Source organism: Lutjanus erythropterus, chromosome 11, assembly GCF_056507025.1.
Source record: "Lutjanus erythropterus isolate fLutEry1 chromosome 11, fLutEry1.hap2, whole genome shotgun sequence".
In the NCBI taxonomy this organism is placed as follows: Eukaryota; Metazoa; Chordata; class Actinopteri; order Lutjaniformes; family Lutjanidae; genus Lutjanus; species Lutjanus erythropterus.
The window spans coordinates 29,891,629-29,910,406 of record NC_139327.1 but is presented as its reverse complement, the minus strand read 5'-3'; the positions used below and the strand labels follow the sequence as shown (position 1 = coordinate 29,910,406).

At 38.6% G+C, this 18,778-nt stretch overlaps 1 protein-coding gene across 3 annotated transcripts in view; it reads left to right on the top strand.

The window, feature by feature from the left end:
- tcf7 (transcription factor 7) overlaps window positions 1–16,075 on the top strand; it is a 100,279-nt gene extending 84,204 nt beyond the window's left edge. For 2 of the 3 annotated variants that reach the window (XM_084729928.1, XM_084729929.1), the window contains 7 exons: window positions 2,671–2,790; window positions 3,941–4,100; window positions 5,374–5,481; window positions 7,130–7,177; window positions 10,116–10,164; window positions 11,739–11,811; window positions 15,436–16,075. In XM_084729928.1, coding sequence (XP_084586054.1) covers window positions 2,671–2,790; window positions 3,941–4,100; window positions 5,374–5,481; window positions 7,130–7,177; window positions 10,116–10,164; window positions 11,739–11,811; window positions 15,436–15,826 — 949 coding nt within the window. In that variant the 3' untranslated portion in view covers window positions 15,827–16,075. The remainder of the gene's footprint in view (window positions 1–2,670; window positions 2,791–3,940; window positions 4,101–5,373; window positions 5,482–7,129; window positions 7,178–10,115; window positions 10,165–11,738; window positions 11,812–15,435) is intronic. The other variant, XM_084729930.1, reaches the window with a different exon arrangement.
- Window positions 16,076–18,778: the final 2,703 nt, after the last annotated feature.

Genomic DNA, 18,778 nt, shown 5'->3' with positions numbered 1-18,778 from the left:
CTGAGCAGGAGTTTTCCGTTTGCCTGAACTCATGTTCAGCTCCTGTGTCGGCTTTCATTGGGCAGCTGCTGTAAAAGTCCTATTGGTGCCAGCGTGCTGTAAACAGGACGAGTTCAGTGTGTGGAGTCGAGTCAAGGCAAACTGAGCCGAGCCAAGCTAGCCGCTGCTGCAGAATACAAAAGGCTGACATGCACACACACACACACACACACACACACACACAGAGAAACACACACTCTTCTCCACCTTGAGTATCGTCAGGGAATAACAGCTTTTTTTTCTTGCTATCACATTCTTTATCCATTTTCTGTTTTTGTGTGTTCCTGATCTCTGACCCTCACTGATAAAACCAAATTTTAAAAAAGCAGTTGTCTTTCAAGGACGCACAGGAACACGAAAAAAAATACGAGTGTGAATCACATGACCCCACCTGTGAGTTTGAGTGAGCTTCATATTGTCGTCTGTGTATCCGCTTCAGCTGTGACTCTAATTTGACACCACTGTTTAAGATCTTTGCACACAGAGAGAGAGAGAGAGAGAGAGAATGTAACGCAGTGTTTGCAAACAGACAGGTGCTTTTTCTCGCTGCAGCGCTTCGCCAGTTCATCAGGTCATCTGCTGGGTCTCATACACAAGGCCTCGGTCACACAGCAACCAAAGATCAACCAGCCTTTCATATTGTTTGTTTTAGACCTGCATCATTCCACAAAGGTAGAGACTAAGTCACATCAACCCAGTAATGGTGTTTCCTATGAATTTTTATGATTGAAATGTCATCTTTAGCCCTGGTGGGTGGTTGCTAAGAGTTGCATGTTGGTCAGTTTGCGTAATTATAGTATAATTAGCTCACTATCAGGGAAAAGTAAATAAGAGAATCAGAAATGGTCACAGACCTCACAGAGTAAGTTTGTTTTAATGTTAATGGACTGCATAGTACATTAAAAATTTAAGAAAACACCTAAAAAAGATTATTTGAGACCTTTGTTTTAGCACTATGTTGTTACAATTATGTTACACGGTCTCGCTTCGGTCACATTTTTACCATCACACCACATATATACCTTAATTTCACCCAGCCCTACTTTATTCTGCACCTTTCCTCTTTTTTTTTCCTGCTGTTTTTTTTTTTTTTTTTGGCGCACTTCCCCTCACGTGTACATTTGATTATTCAAAGTATAATAATTCATCACGGGTATTTGTGGGACATTGTGGGGGAGTCAAGTGGAAAGTAGCCTAGCAGGTGACGTCGGTGGGAGATGGGGGGGCTGCAAATCATTGCTCCTAAAAGATTTTTTTACAACATGTTATGAAACGTTAGAAGATTTGGCATGTCTCTACGTCATGACTTCGACTCTTTTAATTAACTCATTACAGTAATTTCTCAATTAGCAACCAAGCTTAATTTAATATCAACAGCAAAGCTTATAGATGACATTTTAATCATAACAGTTCATAGGAAACAATATTGCTGGGTTTCATATAGACCATATAGGAGTTTCCAGTTGACCAAGTATAGTTTAAATAATCCAAAATGAGAAGATGGTTTTGGGATCATCAGTTTATGATCTGGATCTTTAATATCACACCTTTATGTGCAAGTCTTTAATGTATTTCTGTTGCGTATACCTGATTTTATTAAGTGCAGTAAACCCCACCTTTGAGCTGCAGGTTCAAACAAACAATACGAAAACTTTCCTGGTTGTTATTTGACCCAGATGCTCATTCTGCTGCCAGCAGCTGATGCTTATTGCTGCTTCGTTGTCAGTCAGGCTCTATTGTTCCTCTTTTATCTCCACAGTTTATAAAAGGTGCTTCTGTTTTTTTTTTGGTCATAAAACATCCATTGTTCTTTTGTCTGCGAAACACACCTGGAAACAAAAACCTTCTTTTACACTTAAATTAATAGATTTGTGTCATAGCATGGATGGGGAAATTATTTTGTGACAATGAAGATGTTTGTAAGTGCACTTCACTCAACACAAGTGTTTTCCTCGTCTCCCAACCTCATCATTCGGTGATGCTAGGACCCCCTCTAGTGGTGGCAAATGTTCACATACAGAGCACACATTTTAAGTGCAGCTCAACAGGAACAACAGCCACCAGTCATACGTTTATTAACTTTTTATCACGTGTTCAGAAAGTCACACCTGAGAAACTAGAGAGAGATTATTGTTTTCTGGCTGGGTACAGCTGTCATAATACCATAATTATAAACTTCGATGCAATATTAGTATCAAAAAAACAATATTCAATATTTCTTTCAATACCACAGCAAAAGAGGAAAGTCCTGGGCCCACAAAATAATAAATCAATAATAATAATAATAATAATAATTTTGTTTGTTGTTTTAATCAGAAAAAGTCACCGAACACTGTCTGGTTTTGGTTTCAGGCAGGACAATAAAGACTGAACTGAACTGAGGTCTTAAATGAGCACTGAGAACTTTTTTAACATGTGGTATTGAAAAAGTATTGAAGTATGGATATTTTCAGTCATCAACCTAAATGCCTTGTATGCTTTTAAGCTCGCTGCTTACCAAAACTCTTGCCCTCGCTTTTACGCTTGCTGCCCCCCTGACTCAGTGCATTTCTCTGATCTGACTCAAGCTTTTTTTTTTTCTGTCATTCTCTGTCTTCCTCCACTTTTTTTTTTTCTCTCCACCTCCTCCAGGTTCCCTCACTCTCTGATGCTCGGCCCATCAGGCATGCATCCTACAGGGATCCCCCACCCAGCCATAGTGCCCCCTACAGGCAAACAGGAACACGAACAGTATGACAGGGGCATGTATGTGTAAGTACTGCCTGCACTTCATGACACACTTGCTTTGTTTTGGGTTTGTTTTTTGATTCTCTTTGTTGCATATCAACCTTTTTAATTCTGTCCTTCTGTTATCAGACTTCTCTCCTTGTTGATAATATAAAAAAAAAAAAAAAATACAACAAGATTAAATTAGTGCTTTACAACCTTTTTGGTTTCTGCTGTGTGTTGTCAGGGTCACATGTCTACATTTAGTTAAAGAGCACAGCCAAATAGAGATTTTTCTCTTAAAACTTCTCACATGGTTTCAGTTCAATAAATGTTCAAATGATTCAGTGAGAGAAAAAGTCCAGACACTCAAAACAGATTTATCTGGTGATCCTTTTTATTTGTAATGGAGTATTTTTTCATTGTGTTGTTGTTACTTTTACTTAAGCAAAAGATCTGCATATTTAAATTTTTACTTCACTATTTTCATGCTAATTAATTCCTTAGCATTCAAGTGTTTGTCTGAGATATTTCTTCTTGACTGGCTGAGCACAAAGACTGTAAACAGAAGGAAACTGCTCACCTGCTTCTGTCCAATGGCAAAAAAATCCACCCATCCAGACTTCTAAAGCTCACTAAGTAACACATTAGATCCTGTTTCTTTAACTCATCCAAAAACTGAAATGTAAAAATGACAAGTTGTCGTGTTAGCTGAAGGTTATGTGCTGCTACTTCCTGGAGACTTGTTTTTACCGTGAGGTTGCAAGGCAGACTGTTTGTATGAGACAAACGTAATATACTTTGTTAATAACTGAGCTGTAGAGGTGCTGATAGGTTGATTTTGTTTATTTTTTAACCTTCAAACAGAGCCAAGCTAGCTGTTTGCCCCTGTTTCAGGTCTTTGTGCTAAGCTAACAGTGTCCTGGCTAAAGTTTAATTTGTAACACACAGTCATGACCGTCGTATTAATCTTCTCAACTTATCCTCGGTAAGAGAGTGAGTGTGTGTATTTCCCAAATGTCAAACTTTGGCTTCGTATTTGTGTTGTGCTGTTTGGTCTAATGTTTCCTAACCTGTAAGTCTAATTCCATGCAAACATAAACTGACAAACCATTCTCTCAACTTCTTCCATCAAATTCCTTCTCCTGTCCTCCTCTTTCTTCCCACCTCCTCTTCTTCTTCTTCCTCCCCACAGGAAACCGCAGGAGGTCAAACGGGAGAAGGAGCCCAAGAAGCCGGTCATCAAGAAACCCCTGAACGCCTTCATGCTCTACATGAAGGAGATGAGGGCGAAGGTCATCGCCGAGTGCACATTAAAGGAGAGTGCCGCCATCAACCAGATTCTGGGACGGAGGGTGAGGGATGCACCCAGTCATACTCAACAACCAAACACACACACACACACACACAAAACTAAATGCAGACTAATCCCGTGTCCAGGTCGGTCTGTAATTTCACACATGAGCAACATGAGAGGACTGTGGCAACATGAACTCTGTTCCCCTCACATACTGGTGCTACTGGAATCATAACAATACTGAAAGGTAGTACTGGGATCCTGAAGAATGATAATACTGCCAAGGGATTTGTACAATTCATGCAGTTCAGATGCAGGTCATACTGTTTCGTATACTGAGGAACTGTAAGAACTGTGAAAAGAGGATTTTCTGCCAACCTAAGTCTAAATTTGCAGCCAAGGAGGAACATGAATTTTCTGTCATGGCACCTGAACATTAGAATAATTTACAATCTGCATCTGTCTTCTTTTAAATTAAGCAACATCACATGACGAGGTGGGCTTTGGCGTCATTATTAGCATGACAGTGAAGTGGTCAGAGCTGCAAGCATCACTTAACTGTAAGAAGTGTAATATTTTAATATTGCAATTATCCAGCAGATTACCAACCAAAATTTAAAACTTTGTTATCTCTGTTTCCCAAGAAACACTAGATCTGACTAATAACTGGAAAACAATCAGTCACGTCAGTAGAACTGCGATGAAATGAAACCTACTCCAGCAAGTAGGCAGACCCTTAACAACGACCAGCAACAGAGACGGTTTCTAGTGCCAGTTGAGTCAGCAGTCAACTTGAGCTAACGTGAATGCTTTCTAGAGATCGTGGGATTTCCCAAACTGAATAAATATACCACACATACAAACGCAAAACTGCTTTGTTGGCCCAGTCTTGTTGGAACTGCTGAAAAAAATCATTTTTCCATGGACAGGTTTAGCCATTACATCTGCAAACCTTACATGTATTTTTAAGCCAGTAGCACCATGTTGCACTTTTACACAGCTGATGAAGGACGCTGAACAGTTTCTGTGAGTCGGAGCACTGTAAGGTCCAAAAGTCAAAATGTATTGAAAAACATAGACTTCCAAAATTCAGGATTTTATCTCACAAAATATTCCGCTTCAATCCATATTTGATGGGATTTAATTAAGAAATAGTCTACTAGCAACTCATTTATTTTGATTTTGATCAGAACTCTTTTCGTGAAGTCAAAACATTACTTTTCGTTCATGTTTATAATTTTTAAAAGACTCTTCATTTTGAAGAATTCACCCACCAAATATACTTTATAAATACAATATACAATAATGTGTGATAATGCGTGTGTTTGCAGTGGCATGCACTGACCCGGGAGGAACAGGCCAAGTACTACGAGTTGGCCAGGAAAGAGAGACAACTCCACATGCAGCTGTACCCGACCTGGTCGGCCCGGGACAACTACGTAAGGACTTCTCTTCTTACTTCTCCTCTTTTCTCCTCTTCTTCCAAAACCTACTGAGTGAAAAAAAAGACGCCTTAACAACTTTTTTTTTTATACCGATTTTAAAAGTGGACTTGAATAAAACGTAACGAGGGGGATGTAAAAGTTTAAAGCTGAGGAGGCGCTCTCGCTCTGTTAATGGAATACTGTCATGATATGTATACTGGCATCTAAGTCATTTTATTGCCATGGTTACAACACTGAGCTAAAAAATGTGATATGAAAGATGACGTATATGTCTTTAATACATTATAATACATTACACACATACTTAAAATGCTTTGTACTGTGTAGCAATATACAGTTAAAGTTATAAACAAAATATTTATAATGAAAACTGATATTTTTGGCAAGGATCACAGTTCCATACATTATAATCTGTTCTCATGCATTGTAATGTGATTATTACACAATTATTATAATGTAACTTTACATTAGCAAAATGTAAATGTCCATCATACATTTGTTCATCATCAAAAAGTTGTGTTAACTTCTTATCTGTTAAACAAATAATACTAAACAGTGACCACTTATAGTGGCTTACAACCAGTTTGTAATGTATATTTGCCAATACTTCAGGAATAACACTGCTTGAAGCACTCAGTAACAACTTACAATCACATTATGATGCATTCTAACATGATTATAATACATTATAAAATGTTTATAATGTAATACAGTTATAAGAATTGTAATGCACTATGATCCTTGCCAAAAAAATGTGTTGTGTCGGTTGTTATAAAGCATTAAGAATATTTATGAGTGCTTAGAATTAGAATTACACATTGCTATAAGCACAGTATAACACATAAGTATATTTGACATGGGTGTTAAGAAAATGTTACTTAATGGGGCAATAACTTTGTGTAGTGGTTTTACTGATCTGTATCAATTACTCCACAATTATAACTTAGTAAAAACACCTGCTTTTGTAATTAATATATCAATGTAAAGATGTTAGATTATAAACATAATCAGTTATTTATTTATTTATTTAAAACACTTACACTTTGGAGTTTTCATTTCATTTTTAATCCATGTCATTAATGTTGTTTCATACATCATTTTGATGGTGTTCTTTTTTTATTTGAATAATTAAATGTAATAATGTCCTTTCAAAATAAGAATAAGAAGGCAAAAGAGCTATTTATTAAGAAAACAGTGACTGCAGTTGAGAAGATTTAAATGGAAACGTCTGTGAAAAATACAAAACATTTGACGAACCACTCGACTTTTTTTCTCTCTGGTTTGACTCCCTGTAAATAAAACCATGATGAAAAAAAAACAGAACAGGAACAATTCAGTAAGCCAGAACTTTATGAACTGGGTTTGATGTTATTGTTCTCACTTCAGAGCTGAAGAACCTCAACTTACTTCTCTCACTGACTACTGTCCCAAAAACCTGCATGATTATTGGCTCTCAGTCCTGTCAGTCAGAAGTCATTAAACACAACTTTTATGGCATGAAATGATTAAACAGATCTCTCAGTATATCAGAGGAAGTCAAACCTGTGTGGTGCATGTGTGTTAGTCTCATGTTTTGGGGGTTGTGCTGTATCTGGGCTGCTGTGTGCCTCTGACTTGTCAGTTTGCTGTTGAACTCTTGCAGGAGGCGGGCCTTAGCGGGGTCGCAGGGGAAAAGAGTAAAGCTGATTGGGTAGGGACACGTCTTATGGTGGATTTATGCCTCTGTGGTGGGGGAAAAAATGAGTATGTGAAGAGCTGCATGAAAGGGGTTGTGGGTATTCCTGTGCAAAGTTTGCATGCACCTTCCAAAAATCTCAATGACTCACACACATCAGCCTGACAAACAACACGCAGCCGCTAAAGCACATCTGATTGGTCAATTACAAACACTAGTTTTGCACATTGCCATGGTTATGACTACTTGTCGGTTTAAGTGTAAAATTCTGAATCACACAGAGGTATAAATCGACCCGTTTTGCTCAACTAACAGAGAGCATGGCCGCATGGCTGGCCTCGCTGCCCCGCTGCATTAGTTTTATTTATTTTTAATGGACATCCCTTTAAAATACAGCACTTTTGTTATTAGTAGAGCTACAGTGACACACATTACGGCTACACAGACACCTTTTAACACATTTTAACCTTTTGACATTGCACTTAGTAGAGATTTTAATGTTTGTAGTCACTTATTGTCCCTGAAAATGACAGACTTAAGTAAATCCAGTAATGTGTAAATATTTTCTACCATAAAACGATGAGGAAAATGTGCAATAATCAGGCGAATTTAAGGCTTTGGTTGTAACAGAAGCCTTTTAGTCACTTTCGATACCTGTCAGAGTTTACAGTAACCTGTTTGCGCTTCTCTCTGCTGTACTGTCTGTGTTTCTCTACATCTGACTGAGCTGAACTCTGTAGATGGACGGGCATGACACGCAAGTTATGGTGACACTTTACTTGGGCTCTGGTTTATAACACATTCGTAAGATCTGAACAAGTGTGTCATGTCGCAAACATGCTCACCGATTCCATTCTGAAGTAATTCTTCATTTGGTTTTCATTTGGCAGATCTGCCAGCAAATATTTCAAAATGAAACTCCTTATTTCTCACTTTTTAAAAACACAGGCAATCTGTTACAAACCAAAGCTCTACTAAACTGTGATCACTGGTGTAGGAGCTGTACGCTGTATGCATGGAGCTTTGAGCATTTTCTGAGCAGCCCAACAAGTGGAAGGTTGTTGATTACTTCATAACTAAAAAAAAAACTGTGTAAACATCATCCACACATGGGTGCTTACTGACAGGTACAGTGCTCATTTTTCATTGGGCTGGTAACTTTAACTGAATGTGACTATTTCAAACCTTTTCCTACATGACAGCACAACAAGAATTCATTTTCAAAAACTGATTATGGTTTAACTTTTCTGCTCCAGACTTTAAAACTGATTTAAAATTAAGAAAGATCACAATTAAAGCTTTGTTTAAACCTCAGTTTGGTATTTACTCTAAACCTAAATTAAATTTAAATATGTTGCACCAAAACTTTAAACTCCAACTTCAGGAGATTTAACTTTAAAACGGACTGCCTTTTTTAGATGAATTGGGCAAAACAATGAAGTTTCTCAACCCAACTGAGTTTAAGATACATCTTTTCTGTCTTTTATTCCACTTGATCCATTGAAACAGTTTTTAGTCTGTTATCATTTCTCCGCATTGCTCCATTAATTCAGCCAAGATGGAGAAATTAATGCTTCTCATCCATTATTTTTAACTTACTTTTTAGCTAGCTATCAATAAATGTAACTTTATATTCACTTCTTAGCCAGCTGGCGAACAATTCAATGTTTTAAGGAATAACAGAGCAGCCAGAAGTTAAGGATTTCTCGCCTCTTTTCTACTTATTAGGTCCTGACGCTTAATTTTAAATCTGGATTTTCTGGCTAAACTCTGATTATAACTAGTCGTAGATTAAATTAAATCTTTGTTGGTGCAACCCAGCCTATGAGTTTTAAAATGAATCATTCATCACAACTCCATGAGTGTAAAGAAGCCAAAAACATAAATTATTTGTCCAAAGTTTTCACCTGAGGCAGCAGAGTCTGAGAAGCTCGTATGTGTAGCAAAGAACAACTTGTGTAATGAAGACGCATTCAAGCATTCAGGGCTTCTTGTCTGTGCTTAAAATATTGTCTGTTGCATTTGCCACGCTCTGCCATCCCCCTGAGATTAAAAAAAAAAAAACTGGACCTGGCAGCAAAACAGGAAGCAAAGTTCCACGTATCGCCCCCGCAGCTGTGGAGGGTTTCTCTTCTGAGTCCTAAAAAAGCCTCCGTGTAGTATATGGACACACACACACACACACACACACACACACACACACACACACACACACACACACACACACACACACGTACGCCCACAGACATAAAGTTTCAGAATGGTGCAGTTGCAAGAGAAGTTGTTGTTGTAACCACATAGACAATGCTGACAGCGAGCCGAGGAGGGCAGACTGAAGCGTAGGCGGTAGATCTCTGTACCCACATCCTTCATCTCACTTAAATATGAGGCCTCACTTCACCATCACCGGATCTGTGTGAACAACTCTGATGTTTACCTCAACAGTCACACATTACAGATAGTACAATATGAGTATAAATATGAAAAAAAAGCAAGATTTTTGGATCCAAGGTGATCTTTTAAACAGATTTTTGCCTTGTCTCAGATCTTTTTTTCTTGGATTACTTTTTGGTGACGACACAACAGGCTTTGCATGAATTCTCAGTGTATTTTCTTTTTTGTTTTTCTTTGTCTTTCTTGCTTTTTCTTGCTTTTGTAAAACATAAAAGATGGTTGCCTGACCTGGTTGCTGCTTTCAACTTTGCTTTTTTTTTTTATTTAAAATGGATTCACATGTCACATAAAAAGACATGATTGCAGATTTCTGTTGATAACTGAGGACAGTTTGGGACTACGTTTCATCATCTCAAAGGGGAATTGCAGTGAGGGTAGTACACAAACATACTAAGCTAACAGGGAAAGCAAAGAGGAATCCAGAAATAATATATGGAGGCCACACTAGACAAAATAAGTAATTAATTGGAGGGATTTTGTTTGTTTTTTTCTCCCACAGGGCAAGAAGAAAAGGAGAAAAAGGGAGAAGCTGCAGGACTCCAATACAGGTAAACTGTCTCAAAATATCTTCCAGATACCATGATATCATGTTCCAGTAAGAGAGAACAGATGGCCGGGGTCACCTCTTCAGAATTCAGTTGAGCTTGAACTTGCGTTGGCGCTCTGTAGAAGAACATCTTGTTGTCTGTGAAGCAGGATGTGTCTCTAACGTCAAAACCACCCACCCACTCGGCTTTCCACGTAACCTGAATTATAAACATTGTGCGCAAAACTTTTTTGTCCTGGTCTTAGCTGTTCAGGTTTAAAATGTCAGACATCACAGTATCTGCCTTGTTTCCTTTACTGTATTCAGGCAATCAAAAATATTTTCCTCTGTCTTAGCTCAGCCAATGAAATGAAGTCACACAGAGGTCCAGATGTCCCCAGCAGGTCACTTTCTGTGTGCGAGTGCTTCAGCCAACACAATGGTAGCATGGTGTTGCACTATAATCACCAGGCAGAATCAGAAGTGAGAAAGTAACAAGTTGCAGTCATTGTTAGGAAGGTTGCTTTTGAAATGTGACAGATTACAGATCAGTAGTTACCCTGTTAAAAAAAAAAAAAGTAATATATTACTCAACTTTTAATCAAAGTAATGTAACTTATTACATTTCAATACTGTTTTATTACTTGAAATTTGCAAAGGTAAGTTGCAAAAAATGTTTCTTTAAACTATTTTATATGCAGTTACTTTAATTTACTTGTAGATGTTTTATCAGATTTGATGCTGAGTTTTTCAAAAAAAGAAGCTTTACTTTAGATTTTTAATTGTATACTGCCCAGTGAGTGGAGCTGTGGAAGCCTTTCTACCCTCGATGGCGTTGCACTTAAATGTTGCTGACCGGCTTTGCTGAGCCTAGTTGACCGGAAATATGCCAAAAAATCCTGCACAGTAAAAATTTGCATTATCTTCTACATATAATCTTTTCACCAAAAGTAATATATTCAGATTTAACCTCTTTGTAATCTAGAAAAATTTTTTTTTTTCTCATTAACTGTAACCACAAACGGGGTAGTATCTGCCCCGTCATGATTCCACGAAGGATAAGTGGTTATAGATGATAAATGGATGTAACTGATTCTAGTTAGATGCATTTTGTAATTTTATTACATGTAGTTAGTTACTCTCTGTAAGTTAACAGATGTTAGTAAGGCAAAGCAAGTTAAGATTATTTATGTAAGATTATTCAGATGCAAGACATTTGACTTTTTAAAATCCTGCACTAACAGCGTCGCAGCACGGCTGCTCTCTCTGAGCATCTTTTAACTGCCTGTTTCCAGAATATCTGACTTGTTTCTTTAACAAAGTTTTGTGTTTGTATGTTCGGAGGTTATTCTGGCGTGTGTTGAAGTTTTGCTGTGCTGCTACTAACAGTTTGACCTGATGGCTTTTTTTCTGAACGGACAGCCCCGTTGGTGCTTTCTCCTGCGCTGACAAGCTCTTGTGTCTCCTTCTTTCCTTTCTTGATCTCTCCTCTCTCTGTCTTTGCCCTCTAACCCCTTTCCTCCTCCTTCTTCTCCTTCCTCTGTATCTGCTTTTCCTCGTCCTCCTTGTTTTGTGCATGCTGTGCGTTGTGCTCAGACCCGGGCTCTCCTAAGAAATGCCGGGCTCGCTTCGGCCTCAATCAACAAACGGACTGGTGCGGTCCTTGCAGGTGTGTACCGAGCATCCACCCCCCCCCCCCCACCCCGCACCAACCCACTCCACAGCATCGCACCGCTGTCGTCTAACGAACTCCTCATCTCTCCTCCCATTTAACCATCTGTCTTCATCACCTTCGTCTGATTAGTTGTTTAAATATTTCTCAAAGGCCGAGCTGCTCTGAAGGTAGTAATAATGGCTCCGTCTTGCTATTTGGACTGCAGTACTCATTTTTGGATGTACAATTATTACATATTGCTCTGCCTGCAAACAGTGTTTGAAAATCCACCCTGAGCTCTGCATGCCGTCTGTCACTAACTTTCTGTTCTGCAAATGGAAGCATTATAGCCATGAATATGTAGTTACATGCTTGGAAGAAACAGTAGCTGTATAGACATATTTTCACAGTTTCAAAGTATCAAAACATCCCCAAAACCCCCACTGCTGCAGCATAATCGACTTCTCTGGTGATTTTGAGCAGAACATAATTTAAAGTCAGGCTCCACTTTATTATATTTACTGCCAGGATCATTTTTTGGGAATGGCTAAGAAAAACTTTTCCTTCGACTTTGAGACTCTGTTGCAGTGCTTTGTATCATACATTCCCCTGTAAAGTTAATGTGGTTAAAGGGAAATACCACTGAATAAAAAAGCTGTCAGAGTGTGTTAGCAGAGCGTTTCGCTGCATGTCAGTGGAGTGATATGAAAAAGAAACATTCATATGTTTCTTTGCTTCCTTGTTGATCTTTTCTTTTTTTTTTTTACCCTTTTTTATTACAGAATTTAAATCAAAACTACACAAAAAATGAGGCCTTTTATTTTGTTCCTGCCAACTCCTCCTAATAACTTCTGACAGATTTATGAATTCACATGAGTTTGTGTCATAAAAGGCCCAAAAGTCAGACCATCCTACAAGGAAAAACAACTTATTATTCTAATGTGTAAATTCAGGCTGAGGCTTGAGTTCTACTTGGACTGAAAAACAGTCAACATGAAGTCTTTACAACGTACAACTTGTTGGGGTATATTACATCATCAGCAGCGATTTAAGGTCCAGTGTGTAAGATTTGTGGGGATTTATTGGCAGAAATGACATACAGCATTCTTACATATGTTATCATTTGTGTATAATCACCTGAAAATAAAAATCATTATGTTGTTGTTACGTTATAATGAGCTGTAGCCGGCTGTAGATTTGGCCTCTCACATTTCCTGCAAGTTTCACAGCCACCGTAGATTCTCTACACGTTTGGAACAGGAGGAAGAGACCAGGTGTTTGCAATCTGCAAACCTACTGCTACATGCCACTAAATCCTACACACTGGTCCTTTAATGCCAACTTGTAACACCTTTGTTGTAAAAGGTCAAACTTTACTAAAATATTTCAACTCTTAAGTTTAACTTATAGTAGTTAAAACTTTATTCTAATTCAGCAGCAAAGGTTGCCAAATCGAATTCTTTAGAGCGTGCGAGCAAACATTATTTCTTTTTCTTTTCTTGCTTGTAATTCTGAACTAAAGCTGTGAATTTCCCAGTTGTTGAGAACGCTGGAATAACACTTTTGAACAGAGATATAATAGTAAAACCGGAAACTTGGTTTAGTATTTATTTAGTGTCAAAGTACCCTAACAACACAGTGTGCTGAATTTATTTATCTGCTAGACCTGTGCATCCAAATTTTCCAGGCCTTTTCTCAAAAAGTTCAGTCAGTTTTAAGTGCATGCAGTGTGGCCTCTATACACTTTACAATAACATAGAATATATAGGACAAAATATACTGCAGGCAAATAAATTAAATCAAAACAACCACATTAAAAACATCAATGTTAGAGGGATGTTTGAGTAGAATAAATAATAAATGAGATGTTTGAATAAAATTAAAATAAAACAACCACATCAAAAATATCAATGTTAAAAAGACGTTTGAATGAAGTAAATAAAAGGGATATTTGAATAAAATGTAAACTAGAAACAACCACATAAAAACATCAGTGTTAAAGGGGCGTTTGACAAGGTGATGACCCGACTGAGTTCGTGTTGTAGGCTGCACTGAAGTGAATAAAAGTAGGTTTTCAGTTCTCTTCCTCTGTTATGCAGCTGAAACATGATCATAATGAAATATAAATGATCAGAGAGGGGCCTGTCAGCACGTCAGGCTGCTGTGTTTAAGTCACAGCAGGATTTACAGTAGACGACAGACGCTGCAGGACTCAGGAATCTGTGTGGTTCTGCAGAAAAGCTTCCACCACCACAGCAGCACTGTAGCAACCCTGCCGTCTTCCCCACCATCACGTCATGGAAATCTAAGTGTGTGTGTGTGTGTGTGTTTCGGTTTGCGAGAACAAAGGGGGGTGAATGTGGTTAGAGCAAATCCTTATCACCACAGCTCACACGCACACACACACACACACACACACTCTCTCTCTCCCTGCAGCTTTGCATTATGACGCTGTTCTCATGCCCATCTGCTTTCAACTTTCTCCATTCATGCGATGTGGTAACAGGCGGCTTTTGATGGTGAACTCTGACATTTAGAAATCACTTTCTATCGCACTCTTCCTCCCTGTCTCCCTCTGTGTCTTCTCTAAATATGGCCCAGCGCCTTTCCTTGCGGTTGAACCTGGTGACTCATATCATATTCTGGTAATGATCATGGGATCCTGTTAACTGCTTTGATGCTGCGCTCGGCGCTACACAAGTCCGCTTTTAAGTTTCACACCTCACAAAGCTCAGCACGTCACTCCTGTTTGCAATATGTTTGGTGCAAACCAGGAGAACTGTGCACATGGGATGGACAAAAAAAAAACCCAGAAACATCTGATTGTTTGAACAAAGTCTTGAAAGTTTGGATTTTTACCGTTATGTTTTCAAGGTTAGGAATATGGATTAAGGCTTCGTTTTCAACATGATCTGGTGTTTCATCTACACAAATGGTCACGTAAACCATTGGCATATTTAAAATTAAATAATCCCTTCATCATATTTGTTTTTCCTAGCCAGATACATCCTCTGTTAAACCATTTGACTGGAAACTAGCAAACATTAAATAATAACGAAACATACAATAAAAGTTAATATATATAAACACCTGGTAAAATAAACAATGAAGCAAAACAAACAAAGTGATAACATACATTGATTGCTGTGGGTATAAAGGAATTTGCAGTTGTATCTAAAGTAACAATTTAGATAACATAATTTGAGAGTCTGGAAATATTTGGTTTGAACAATATTTCCAGAAATATATAAATTGAAAATAAAATGGGACCAAGAATAGATCCCTGTGGCATCCCGCACCTCTAGTCTTCACAAGAATAACAAAAAACTCCAAGGTACTCCCTTTTAAAAAGTAGAAATGTGTCAGTTTGTTTGTTTTCACATAATTGTTGAGAGCGCCTTAAAGTTTTTGTGATTTTTGTGAACACGTTTATCCTCATCCAAAAAGACCCTAAATCGAACTCGATTTAAGTCCAGAAAACTCTCCTGCCCAAACATTTTTTGACTAATACTTTTATGTTCATTATGATCATGTGTCTGTGTTCATTGACATCGGTGTGAATGATGCATCTTCACTGAAGCCTGCTGACGTTTACCATCCACACTTTATTCACAGATAACTCTCTCTGACTGTCCCTAGGAGGAAAAAGAAGTGCATTCGCTACCTTCAAGGAGGAGGCTGCCCCAGCCCAACTTCTTCAGATTTAAGTGCTATAGACTCTCCCCCTTCCCCGTCCCCCGCCCGCCACCGTCTCTACCAGCACCAGCGCCCCTCCTCCCCGGGCTGCTCCCCGCCGCCCACCTCCCCGTCAACACGCCTCCCCTTGTCTCCGCCGACACACACACGCTCACACACACGCTTACCCCTGCAGCAGTCCGCCGGCAAGCGCGGCAACCCCCAACAGCCCGCCGCCAAACACGCCCACACACACCTGGAACTGTCCGGCAAGCAGACGCACGGCCCGGCGACGGCGCTGTCGGCCGCCAAGGCCGCAGGACTTTCTCTCAAAGTGCTAACAGAGACTCAGTGATCGCTCCGGTCCCGTTCATCACAGCTTCCTTCAGAGCCATGAAGATCATCTTCCTCACCTGCCTTCATTCTCACATTTATCTACATTTATTTTCACCCTGTGGTCCTTTTGTTTTTGAAAAAAAAGAGTGATCGAGGGTGGCAGTGTGGAGCCGTCTGTCTGTCCATCCTGCCCCAGAGGTAGATTCCAGCTGTGTCTCAGTTCAGAGGCTTGGTCCTCCAAAGTCTGCGTTTCTACGTGGAATGCATTATTAAATTTTACCTGTACTGCTATTTATCCATATGGATTGTTTTGGTGAGAACTGCAGAGTTTTGGCTGCCTTCTCTTGAATATACTAGAACTCAATGACATTCAGGTTTTGGTCCTCAAAGTGCCACAAAACACATCTGAAAAAACTCGACAACGGTGTCTCTTTCCAGAAATCATGACCTGCTTACTCAAGATAATCCTCAGACCTTGTTGTGAGCAGTTTATCATCTCACAGAAAGGAAGCGTGCATCGACTCACGGAGGAGAGGCTCTTGTTCGTGTCAGGCACTGATGGCGTCCTCTTCTGAGGAGCGGTAACCCCTCCTTCCTGAGTAGATGCACACTTCCTTCTGGACAGTGAAACGGTTGGCAGATGTAGTTTGGTAGAAAGAAAATAGTTCCTCTGGACTATATTGAGTAACTCATGATTTCTGGAAAGAGACGTTGCTGCTATTTTTTGCCACAAGCCGAGGGTCATCTGGTTCCATCTATCATATAGAATAGCACCAATCATTGGTAAATTGTTATCTATAGGACATAAGTTTAGTATTTAACCCTATGAGTAATGTAAATTTGTTGATTAAAACTTGTCCCAGTTTGGTATTTTTTGATAGTATGCGAACACATTCCTGATGATGAACAGAAATTAATGTTTTAAAAGTTGTTTCAGAGTCTGTGAGGCCTTTGTCAGGTTCTCCACTTAAATATTTACTTCTTGAGCCTCATCCTTGGGAGGATCCAGCCCTCTGAACTGACGTCTGAATCCCTGCCAGTCGCCAAGACCTCCACTCGTACAGAGGCAGACCTGCGCTGGAGGCAGAATTAATCAGTGGCTCCTTGGCTCCATCTGCTGCAGTTAAACTCAACTGAAGCGATTAGTTTTGCCTCGAGGACAGCTCTGCCTCTTCAGAGATAATTTTACTAATAAAACTCCTCAGCTTGCTTTGACCTCCATGACAATCAAACAAAATGTATGAATAAATAAATGAGCTCTTTGTTAGGTGAACCGCGTCAACACAGACCTAAAAACGAGCGAGAGAAGACTCTTCAGAGGTCGCAGTGTCGTTACATTTAAACTTCGTTATCCATCGCCCACTGCTATCGCTCAGACCAACAACCAGCCAGCCCGACCAGCACAACCTCAGGTCAAATGAGGGACACATTCACTTTTTTTTTCCAACTTCAGTTTCATTCCACTTTTTTATAAGTACCAGTGCAGCCCCTTAGACAAGGAAAAAAAAGCATTTTCATCAGGTAAAACAGTATCAGCAGAGTATCACCAACTTCAAGTTACATTATTTCTTTTTGGCACTTTCAGGCTGTCAGTCTCTCACTATATCAACGTTACATTTTTATTGTTGTTTTCTCCTAATTTTTGGTATTTTATTTTAAGGTCAGTTGTTTTGCTGGTGGGGAAACCCTCAAAGAAAGTTGAAAAAAAGTTTCCTTTGACTGAACATTTTGCAGCTCCGTAAACTATTCTGAGACCAAATGGGTACTATTATATTGCATTGTGTTGTAAAGTTTTATAAATGTTGGAATTCCCTATTATAATTAAACTTTTATATGTTTTTATGTAAAAAAAAAAAAAAAAAGTAAGTGAAACTACCAAAAAAAAAAAAGATTCTTTTAGTTTCTACCATTTCTTAAAGCAATACATTTTGTGTTTGTCCTCTAGTGCAGAATTTTACTTTCTCTTGGTCAAGTGTTACTGCAGCAGCGACGTTCAAATGATATCTTGTGTTCTCAATCTGTGCATGTTCCAACTTAAATGTAACAAAAAAAATAGAGTTTGACTTTTCAAAAAAAAAAGGCTTTAATTTACTGTTCTGCTTGCAGCTTCAAACTCAGCTCACAAACGCTGTGGACAACCTGGAGGCTGAGCTTTTTGTACAGCAAAACTGTTTTCCTCCAGCAGAGAGAGCTCTTGTGCTAGAAATAGCTTGTTTTATTTTGAAGGTGTTCACATCAGTAGTGGCAACACCTCGAAGATGTATTTTGTATTTTTTACGCCTCAAAACGCCTCTGATGTATTACTTGTTTTTGTTTGATGTATTAAAGTGTTTTGAATATCTCGTCCATGTCTGCTGTTGTTGAGACACAAAGACATTCCAGGAATGAGCATTTCAATGAGACAAATAACTTTTGAAATAAAACAAATTGTCCCAAAGACGTTCATCTGTGACAAGCTGTTTTAACATTTTTAACCAGTCTGGGTATCATATATTACAAATATTTGTAATTAAATTCTTCCTTGTCTAAAAGAACATTTCTGATATCCACAATTGTCATTTCAGATTCTTCGAAGGACAAATGTCACTTTTTTCTCATTCATGTGTATTTGACTTTTAATTTCAGATATCCACAATACATTTTTGATAATGGTACACTGTAAAAAACAAAAGAAAAGAGCTGAGAAGGCTCATCATTTCAAGGCAAGTGACTAGATGACTAATTGACTAGATAAACTTGAATCTTTGAATTTGTTGTTGGCAGTTAAACAGTAAGATTTAACCCAACTTTTGAAGTACATTTCTTTGGGTTTCAAAAGTTAAAATTTATCTAAAGAAGAAAAGTAAATTTATCTCATCAAAACATTGTTAGTTGTTTAAAAAACATTTTCATACCTTAAAAGACTTTTCTATCTGCAACTGTCATTTCATATATTTACAGTGTTGTTTTTAGCATTCATGTCTATGAGCTT